The sequence below is a fragment of the Notamacropus eugenii genome, chromosome 3, assembly GCF_028372415.1.
Source record: "Notamacropus eugenii isolate mMacEug1 chromosome 3, mMacEug1.pri_v2, whole genome shotgun sequence".
Taxonomy (NCBI): domain Eukaryota; kingdom Metazoa; phylum Chordata; class Mammalia; order Diprotodontia; family Macropodidae; genus Notamacropus; species Notamacropus eugenii.
This window is the reverse complement of record NC_092874.1, coordinates 424,118,504-424,128,985: the sequence shown is the minus strand read 5'-3', so window position 1 is coordinate 424,128,985 and position 10,482 is coordinate 424,118,504. Positions and strand designations below refer to the sequence as shown.

The window sequence follows — 10,482 nt, the reverse complement described above, 5'->3', positions numbered from 1 at the left end:
GTTTGAGCTGCTTGTCAGTAAGCCTGTGCATCATGATGGAGCAGGTGTACTGGCCTGGAGCAATGAGAGTTTCAGACCTTGTATGAAGCACACACTAAATGGTTAGACACACCATGTTTGAATCCCTGGTGCCTTTGAGGATGATAAGTTTTGTCATCTCTGATGACATTTACGACTCGTTAGGAGATTCCAGGCAACACTATTAACTTGTTGAGAAGATACCAAATGGCACTGGTTGGTAGATGGGAGTTTCTAATCCTTCTCCCTATCCTATGATGACATTTCAGTTCTGCCTAACACAGTGACCTGGCACAGTCAGAGCTGCTGTTTAATAAATATTTGTTGATTGACGGATTGATCTATGATCTTCTCTCCCCCCATCATCTTACCAAATTAATCCCCAAGCACCAACATTCCTACCCCTATTTATATCCTTTATTTCCTTTCCATCCTAACAGACTTTCAAAACCTGGAATCTACATCTTGAGTCCCTTACCTCTCCATCAGGAGATGGGTAAAGTGTTTCATCGTCAGTCCTCTATTGTGATAAAATGTTACTGGGCTTCTCTCCCTTCTAGATTATATTATACACACTGTTGCCATGACACTCCTCTACTCAAAAAACTCAAGTGGCTCCTCACTGCCTACAGAATAAAGTCCAAATTCTTTAGCCTGGCAATCAAGGCTGACCGAAAGTTGACAGTTAACTACATGCCCAACTTTAGCTCACACCAGTCATCTTCATGTACTCATGCTCTGGCCAAAAGGGACCACTCTATTCTATGAATACCTGCTATCTTCATGTCTTTGACCATGTTAATCAGTAATTACTGAAAGTCTTAAAAGGACCAGCCCAAATGCCACTTTACCTAGGATATCCTTTCTCTAATCCTTCCAGATCAGAAGTGATCTCTCTACTCTGAGAACATGTACTTGGATTTGGATTCACTAATTATTTGTATAATTGTCTTAGCACCTTTCCTAGATTTTAAATCTCCTCGAGGGCATAGAGTATGCCTTAGACATCTGTATTAGTATGAGTTTAGCACTAAGCACAAAGTATCCACTTAATAATTTTTGAATTAATTCACTTGGTGCCATCATGTTTGATATGGATCAAACTGCGTGCCAGACTTGGTGCTAGCTGCTAGGTGAATATGATAAAGTCTTTGGCAACCAGGAGCCTGAAGAAAAATGGCACCAGGGAAACCACTAAGAAATCAAAGTTTGTGTCAAAATGACTTCTGTCCAGTTGCCAGTGTTGTTAAAAGATCTGCAGCTTTTGCCAGCTGAGGCATAGTGATGGAAGAGAGAACCAGCCAGCTGCCAGGTACATTTCCACACCTAATCTTTCTAGGAGCTGGACCCTGACCTTTCTAAATTCCCAGAACTTTCTCATGACTCAGCAAGAATCAACTTCTTCCTCACTGTTTAGCTGCAGTTCAGATGTCCCTGGGCAGCCACTAGTTCTCCTCTAAGCTAGCTGGCAGGATCCATGCCATGTCCAATGCCACCAGATACCCCTCTAAACCAAAGTGTTTCTGAGAATCACAGCAAGCCTTCTCAAACTATTCCTAAGAATCACCACAATAGCAGTGCTAAAGATGACAGAGGATTAGACATTTTAGAAAAAATAAATTCCCTATGGCAGCGGCACCGAGCCATAAACCCAAGTGCCAACATTAATTTTCTCAGGTTGAATTATCAGAAACATAGGCCTGTCTTAGTAGATGGCTTCATTGAACAAAAGCCCTCACATCTTGACATTTCCTCAATGTACAGCTACTTCTTGGGACAATGTCAATGCCCGGAATTTGGCGACTTTACCCAGAGATGAATCAAATCCAGGTTCTGTAGTGAAAATGTCATATGCTGGAAAATCGAATACTTCTTGGTTGAACTGGAGCTGACAGTTGATGAGAGTTTCGGGGTGAAGTTCAACAATGGTTTCCACCTGGGCTGGCGAGCATTCCCCTGGAGATGACAGATAGGAGGGCGATAAGAAGGGATAAGAATGGATCTGACACGGGGAGCCATCCTGCCTTCCCAACTGTTTAGGCAAACTCTTCATTTCTTTGCCTGTATACACGTCTCCCCCATTACAAGCTCTTACTGTTTCCTAGATAGGAACAGGACCTATGGCTTCACTGATACAGGGGATTCTCAGGTGAGGAAAGGCTTCCTCCTACTGCAATCAGCACTTTCTCTACAGCTCAGAGTAACAGCTGTCTTCCTTTTTGGTCTCAGGACCCCTTTTATTTTCAGTTCCAGACTCTCCTCTTCCCCTTCCCTACCCATTGAAAAGGCAAGAAACACATTATCTATCACAAATATGAAGTCATACAAAATAAATTTCCACATCAGCCAAGTTCTGGGGAAAAAAAAGAAAAAGAAAGCAAAAAAATATGCTTCCATCTGCACTATAAGTCAACCAGCCCTTTCTCTGGAGGTGAAGAGTATTTTTCATCATGTGTTTTTTGGGCCATCGTGTTGATCAGTTACTGTGTCTTTCACAGTTGATTATTTTTACAGTACTGCTGCTGTAACTCCTTCAAACTCTTAAAAATTACAGAGGACTCCAAAGAGGTTTTGTTTATGTGGGGTATGATCAATTGATGTTTATTGTATTAGAAATTAGAATAATTTAGTATTATTATGAAAATCGTTATGACCTCTCAGACTTCCTGAAAGGGTCTCCAGACCACACACTTTGAGAAGCACCAAATTAGTCTCAGAAAGTTGCCTGGGGCCATAAGTGGTTAAGTGACTTGCCTAGGGTCACACAGCTAGCATGTGACAGAGATGGGGCTCAAAACCAGACATTCTTGGCTTCAAGGCCAGTCAGTTCTCTATCTTTTGACTCGAAGGGTTTTCTAGCCAAGTCTTATTATAACAAGCGTGAGGCTCTTTGGGAGCAAAAGTATTACTGAGAGTCTATAATGAGAGCAGAGTTTATGAAGGAAAGGAGAAATTGTTGTCAGGTGTGTAGGTCATACTGAATCACTGATGATTTCCACTCATTTCAGCCTCTGTTCTAGATCTTGTACCTCATGAGGGAGGTGGCTGAATAAGCCCCACTAATACATTCTTTTTTTCTCTGTCAGTTAGAAAAAGGGGTAATTTATTTCTGGACATCGATAGGCCAACAGTTCTCCAATAATACACTAAATATCACTTCAACAACAGCAGAATGTCATGCACTTGTACTATGTTGAAAAAAGGTAACGGTGATGTAATAAAGTCTGGCTCATTAATCAGAACAAGAATGGTGATATTTAATTTTACCAGTTAAGTGGCTTTAAAAGCGGCATTTTTTTTTCAGTTGTTGTCAAGGTTGGTGATGGGCAAGAGAGGAAAGGCTTAGTGGTGGTAGAGTCACTTAAAAAAAAGGTAATTATAAAAATCAAAACCTGCTAGAAGCTTGCTGGTGGTTTATTTCCACAATTATCCATTGCAATGAAGAGCTCTCCTTTAGCAGCTGTGAGACTGAAATGCATCTTTTGTTCAAAAGTGACAAATTTCAATGTATCCATTTGGTATACAAATATTATCTCACCAAGTTCCCATATGAAACATAAAGTCTAATTACTCCAAAAGGGAGAACACGAGCTAGGAGAAAGTTATGTGAATTCTACAGGGTCTCTCTCTCTCTCTTTCTCAATAAGACCAGGAGACATCTCAACTCTGTCTTTCATCAGCTGTAGGGTCTTGAGTCTCAGTTTCCTGATTTGAAAAATATTGATATTATAAAATACTGTATTATAAGGTTCATCAAACCACAAATTCAAGGCTGGAAGACACCTTAAATCAGAGTCCATCAAATCCAACCTCCTCATTTTACAGCTAATAAAACTGAGATATCAAGAGATTATGTGAACTTCACAGAGTCAAATAGCTATTAAATGTCTGAATCAGGATCTGAAGCCAGGTCTTCTGACTCCAAATAGCATATGCAATGATGCCTCTCAATCTTAACACATTCTTTCAGCTACCATCAAGTGTGAGTTATCAATATTCTGACCATTAGTAGTAATGCCAAAGCACAAATACCTAGAAAATCACAACCACTGATGACTTTATGGCATAGAAGACAATTTGCTTGTAACATGCTATGAGGGAGGAGCTATAAATATCTTAGAGTTTGGGGAGACTGAAGTTCAAAGATTAAAATGTCCGTCCTCTGTTACACAGCCTGTTAACACAGTAGCAGAACTTGAATCTAGACTTCTGAATCTGAAATCCAATGGCATTCTTTCCAAGATTCGAAGACATGTTCTTTCCATGTTCTTTCCACCCCTGCCTCTACCACAATCCAGATGATTTCCTTAGAGGTGATGCAGGATGTTTTCCAAATCCCTCTCCTTTCTCAGAGTTTATATTGTGGTGATTTAAATTCCAAGGAATTTCCTCCACTCAAGACAGCAGGGTGTAAATGGCACAGTACAGAGTGTGCTAGAGTTGGAGTCAAGGGACATGGAATTGAACACCAATACCATCACCTTACTAGCTTTGTGACCATATCCAAGGTGCTTAATCTCTGTAAGCCTCAGTCGCCTCTTCTTCAAAATGGAGATATGACTTGTATCACCCAACTCTCAGAGTTGCGAGAAAAGTTCTGTATAAAACATGGAAACACTGGGTAAAAACATCATTTCTTAGTATGAGTCTTACCTCTCAGGTTGGTACTTCTTTCTCCAGTTACAACTATCACTTTGGAGGCAGTAATTCCCTGAAAGTTGGTTGGGATGCCACTAACATGAGTGGCCACAATCCTCTGGGGGATGCTAATCCAGATCTGGAAAATAAACCAGAAAACAAAGACTTCTAACACCAAACCAAACAATTAACTCCTGCAAGAATCCACCTTGCCCTCTGGAGGCCATGCCAAACAAGCAGAAATTAAAGCAAGAGCAACTGTTTCTAAGGTGGGCATTGATTTTTGCCGGGGATCACAGACCTTCTAGTTTTTCATAAAGGTGATGTTTGTTCAGTTTGGTGAATTGGTTTCTCAGCAAAGGGAAGAAGAAATCATCCCATTTTATTACTATTAATTTGAAATAAATCAGACAGCTCCTGAAGCATGCAAAAGGCTGTACTTAACATCCCAAGAACAGAGTAAGCCCTGCTACTCCTAAAAACAGATCACAAATATTTCTAGAGAAAGGTAGCACCCCTTTGGCTTCCATTAAAGTGGACCTGGGTTGAGTAAAGGTCAGTATGTGGGGCTGAGTTTTCCCAAAAAAGTATCTGAATTATTTTAGGCCCTCCATGGGAACTCTGAAGATTCTTTTACACAATCACAGCTTTTATTCATCAGAAGTTGTGCAGCACCTGAATCTCTTTTGCTGCAGAAAGGGAATTAAGTTGCTGCCTCACGGAAGCCAAGCTAAATATGCAAACTATTAGGTTAAACTTTCTTATTCAATACAGCACACGCTCACTATAAAAATGAGATGCATTTGGATACAGACCAGGCACTTTCCATTGATTCACTCTGGTTTGCAGATAAACAGTAAAGAAAGAGAAAATGACTTTGTTCACCTCTTGGAAGATTCAGAAGGTGACTTACTAGAAGTTTTGCATTGGGAGAAGGGAGGGGGCTGAATCCTAACAATCCTGCATATCTTACGCCCAGCCCCTCGTAGCCCTTGATGGCTCCTCAGCAGATTTTCAGCTGCAGAGATTCTAGGCTGTTTTGTGGCTTGGCAGCAACACCTTATCAATGTTTCATTTCCCAACTCTGCTACCAAAAGCTGTCGATGGCGAGCTCATTTTAAAATGGGAGAACCTCCAACAAAATTTGACTTTTGAGTTTTTCTTCACCCCCTGTCCTTTGCCCTCTCCACATCCCCCTGAAATAATGTGAGATAGTTAGAAATACTCAGGGGTGGAAAGCCAAGTCTGGGAGTCCTTGTCCCAGTGCCTTACCTCTTTATATGTCCTGAGAAGTCCAGCAATCTCATAATAAACAGTCACAGCTCCAGAGTCTCTGGCCACGGCCACTCCAGTCTTGGGGTCAACTTGGAGAATATTGTTGGCTGAAGAGCTCCATGTTCCTGAAAGACCTGGGAAGGAGATCTGTCCTTGTTAGATGTTTTAGGCATCTTTCTTCTGGCCTAGGTTCCCACATATCAGTGAAACTTCTGGAACACATGATTCAAATGTAAAATTCAAGTCAACTCCATCATGTTACAAAGGAGGAAAGTGAAGCCTGGGTTAAGTGAGTGATTTGCCTGAGGTCACATGGGTAAGGAGCAGTAGAAGCCCCTCACTGCACAGTCAGTGAGCTTTCCCCTCTATTATGCTATCTCCCAGTCATCAGAGCTATTTAGCAGTAGAAACCTCCATCAAGTTAGAAATGAGAATTTGTAGCAGGGCTATGTTGGGTAGCTCTTACCCTCCGGGTTTATCAGGGTGGTGCTCAAACAGAGAACATCGCCTACTACCACGGCCCCAGTTAATTCTGGAGAGATGACCTGCTGGACGGGCAGGGGCACGTAATCTGAGAGCCCCGTGTGTTCCATGTCCCACACAGCAAGCAGAGTCAGGCCAACATTGACGGTGCGGATAACGCAGGTGTTATTGGTCGGTCCTTTCCCAATCTGGACAAAGTCATCTCTGGGCAATGGAGAAAGAAAAATGTGTCTTCAAGAGTAGTGTCATGCTTAAAAGAAACTCTGGTCCAGCAGACTCCATCCAGAGAAAGAGAGATTCGAGCCTAACCCTTGTATGGGGAAAGATTCCTAGTTAACTGGATTCATTATTTCATTTTTTTTAAAGTTTTTTCTGGTCTGTTTCTAATTGAGGTATGATGGGCTCTAGTGAAAAGAGAACAGAGCTGAGGAATCAGAACTGCTGGGTTCTAAGTCTAGTCCTTATCACTGTTTTAGCTCATCTATAGAATTTTTCTTTTCTAATAAGCCTTAATTTAACCATCTATGAAGTGGATCTGAAAAGAGGCCAGATTCTCTGAGCAAATATAGCATCAAAGGGTGCCAAACGGCAAAATTTAACTCAGCCACGTCATTTATCTTCTCTAATAAGCCTTGACTTAACCATCTGTACAATGGGCCTGAAAAGAAAGGCCAGATTCTCTGAGTTAACATGTGCTCAAACAGTTAGCTTAAGACTGAGACAGTTTAGACAATTTCCTGTTGCTTATCCTCAATACTGACCCTGAGAATTATGTCTTTACCATCTCCTGAGAAGAAATACAGAATATACATCTAAGAAACCATTTTAGTTATTGTTGTTACAATAAGGGACTGTATAGAAAAAGTCTCCAGGTAAAACCTAAAATCCAGTCCTCGTTTTCCAGTGTAAATTTATCTAATGAGATCCTTCCATGAGAAACTCCCTCTCGTTTCTATCTCATGGTAAATTCAGCAACAAGGCTGAGGCATCATATCGGCTTTCTTGGGTCTGTCTGCAGCTCAAGTTGGAAACTCTGAATAATGTCTGAAAGCAATCTGTTTCTTCAGATGTTCATAGCCTGGACCCTCTCCTCTTCAACGCTGGGATTCTCTTTTTTTTTCCCTTCTGTGTTCACCACATTGATCATTCTAGAGCCACAGAATCATAGAACTGGAAGAAGCCTTAGAGGTAATTTAGTACAACACTAGCCTGAAGTATGAATGTTCCCCTACCACATTCCTGGGAAGCAGGGATAATCAGACTGGGCATAGAGACTGCTGCCGTCCAAGAACTAGTGCCAGGGAACCCCCTAGGGGGCACCATAGTGCACAGAGCACTGGGTCTGGAGTTAGAAAGAGTTGAATTGAATTTTAACCTCAAGCACTTATCAGCTGTGTGACTTTGGGCAAATCAATTACCCTCTGTTTGCCTCAGTTTCCTTATATGTAAAATGAGGACAATAATAGCACCTACGTCACAGGGTTGTTATGAGGATGAGATGAGACAATAACTGAAAAGTGCTTAACATAACACCTGGCACACAGGAAGCATCATATACATGTTAACTAGTGCCATGATGTTTGTGAAATACATGAATTAATGATGTAAGGGAGACACAAGTCCTAGGCTCAAGTTCCTGCTCTGTTGTTTAGCAAATATGTAATCTGGGGCAAGTCACTTTACCTGCATGTAAACAGGGGATAAGATACACGACTGGCCTCACAGGATCATGGTGATGATTTATTTCAACAGCATTTGCTTTCCACAGGCCAGGCAATGAGACAAAGTACACAAAGGGAACTGTAAGTATCTTCTGCCTTTGTCTGTAACCCCAGGACTTAGCACAGTACTGGACCTAGAGTAGGTACTTAATGAATGATCACTGACTGACCAAATTTGTACTGCATAAATGTCATCTGTTCCTTATCATTATCACTGCACTCGGAGATGGATTCTAAGGCAACAGCCCAGGCAGAGTCATAGCTTCATTTAGGACATCCTTGATTTCTTCCTCCCTTACATCCAACACCAAAGAATAGCCCCAGCTCTCTCTGGAAAGATTTGAACACTTTTAAAATCCTCAGACTATTAATATAGATGGCATGGAGAGTCCTTCAAATGTCCCATTACTCTTCTGGTTTGACAAGTGAAAGTTGGGTGATCGCTGGTTACCTGTTAGTTGCGAAGTTGAGGACGGAGTTGTGCGCATGGAAAATCTCCCCGGAATTGTCATGAAAATGCACAGTGAAGGTCAAGGTCATTCCCAAAGGTAAAGCTGCCAAAACCTCTTTATTCTGGGCATGCAGAACAGGGCTCACTGAAATTCTCAAGTATGAAACAGGAGACACCTAAGGGCCATTTGTGCAGGAGGAAAAATAATGCATCTTTAAAGTTATTTACGTGGCCTTCCCCAACCACATTTAAGACAAACTAGAATGTTATACTGAAGCACATTCCACTTCAAATGTAATAGAATATACACTATATAAATGTATGTTACATAATGATAAATTATTCATACTGTTTCTTCATATATGGTAGAAGAACACGGTCCTGTTGTTGCTAGGGAGATGATATATTTGGATAGCATCATTTCCTTGCCTTTGATAAAGTAGCAGTTGACCTTACTCTTGAAGTCATGACAAACAGAAAAGATTAAAGTCCCTGCTGAGTTCCCTAGATTACCTTAATCAAGCTTACTGACTCCTTCAGTTTCCAAAAAGAGAAGCCTAGCCAAAACTCTAAGATGGATCCCCAGTTTATAGTGTTTCCTTATACAAAAATCAGGCTGTACTAAATAGCTAAATACAATGAGATTATTCACATTTCAGAAGGATTCTCTGCTTTTTGAAAGGATTCTACTGCAGGGATCTACAGAGGTTCTTCAAATAGGTCTTCCAAGGTATTTACAAACAGGAGTTTGATGGAAAGAAATTAGAACTCTTCAAAACATAGAAATCTTCAATGTGTGAATCTCTGCATAGGAAAAGAAGGTTAATGTTGGGAAAAGAGAAGGTTCCTTGACTCTATGCGGTCTGAAAAAGGATCCCAGATCTAAGCATCTAAGAGCTCACTGACAGCTCATTGAATCACCTCAGGTAGGTTTCTTATGGTCCGGGGGACTTGGTTTCCTTTGTTGTGAAATGAATAGGCTGGGCTAGCAAAACTACTGCTAATTTCAGCTCTATAATTAAAATCTACCCATACACACTGCCCTTTCAAGACAAATGAATATTCAATCAGTTCTGACCTGGATAAGGGCTGGAAAGAGTGGGGGGCTGGGAGGAGAGGCCCTTGCAAGTCAACTCTCTTGAGAGAGGGATCTGTTAATTAATGAATAGACTAAGAATGTTACAGGAAACATCTCAAAAATAAAATGAGAGTGTTTTCCCCATTGCATAAGATTCTAGAAAGTGATTAGTAAGTATAAAGAAAGACAACTCTCTCTCCTGACAAGCAGGGGCAGGGTTGGCTGCCCGCTTTTGCCTCCATCAGAGTCGAACTCTAGAGTTTCCTTCTAGACTCACCAATTGTGAGGGATAGAAGGCCCTTAGAGGTCATCTAGAATGAGGTTACACAGACAGATTTCTTAAGAGGGTGGGTCCTGTGAATATGAATGGGAAGAAATGACATCTTTATTTTTACTGTAATTGTTTTTGTTTGTAATCCTATGTATTTTATTTTATATATTTAAAAAACATCATTCTAAGAAGTGGTTCCATAAGTTTCACCAAACTGACAAAGTGGTCCATGACACAAGGCATGTTAAGAACTCCTGAACTCTAACAACTTTCTCATTTTACAGGTAAGAAAAAAGAGGCCCAATGAGGTGCTAGCTTGCCCATAGTCACATAGATTAGTAAGCATTGGAGGCAAGATTCAAACCCATAACTAGTAACATATACTAGTCATCTAGTAACTCACAGCTTGCAATTGCTGGAGGTGAGATTCAAACTCATATTTCCTGACTCTCAGTTTACGTTGTGATTTGCTCAAGGTTACACTGCTAGTAAATAGTACAGTCCGAATCAAAATCCAGGTCCTCTGACTGAGTTTGGGGCTCTGTTT

The 10,482-nt window shown here is 41.0% G+C and overlaps 1 protein-coding gene across 2 annotated transcripts in view; it reads right to left on the bottom strand.

Moving 5' to 3' along the window:
- NUP210 (nucleoporin 210) overlaps positions 1 to 10,482 on the bottom strand; it is a 164,980-nt gene that overhangs the window by 10,534 nt on the left and 143,964 nt on the right. For both annotated transcript variants that reach the window (XM_072598255.1, XM_072598256.1), the window contains 6 exons: positions 8,587 to 8,762; positions 6,398 to 6,618; positions 5,929 to 6,065; positions 4,672 to 4,795; positions 1,828 to 1,974; positions 1 to 54 (listed from right to left, as the gene is read on the bottom strand). The exon at positions 1 to 54 is cut by the window's left edge and continues 197 nt beyond it. In XM_072598255.1, coding sequence (XP_072454356.1) covers positions 1 to 54; positions 1,828 to 1,974; positions 4,672 to 4,795; positions 5,929 to 6,065; positions 6,398 to 6,618; positions 8,587 to 8,762 — 859 coding nt within the window. The remainder of the gene's footprint in view (positions 55 to 1,827; positions 1,975 to 4,671; positions 4,796 to 5,928; positions 6,066 to 6,397; positions 6,619 to 8,586; positions 8,763 to 10,482) is intronic.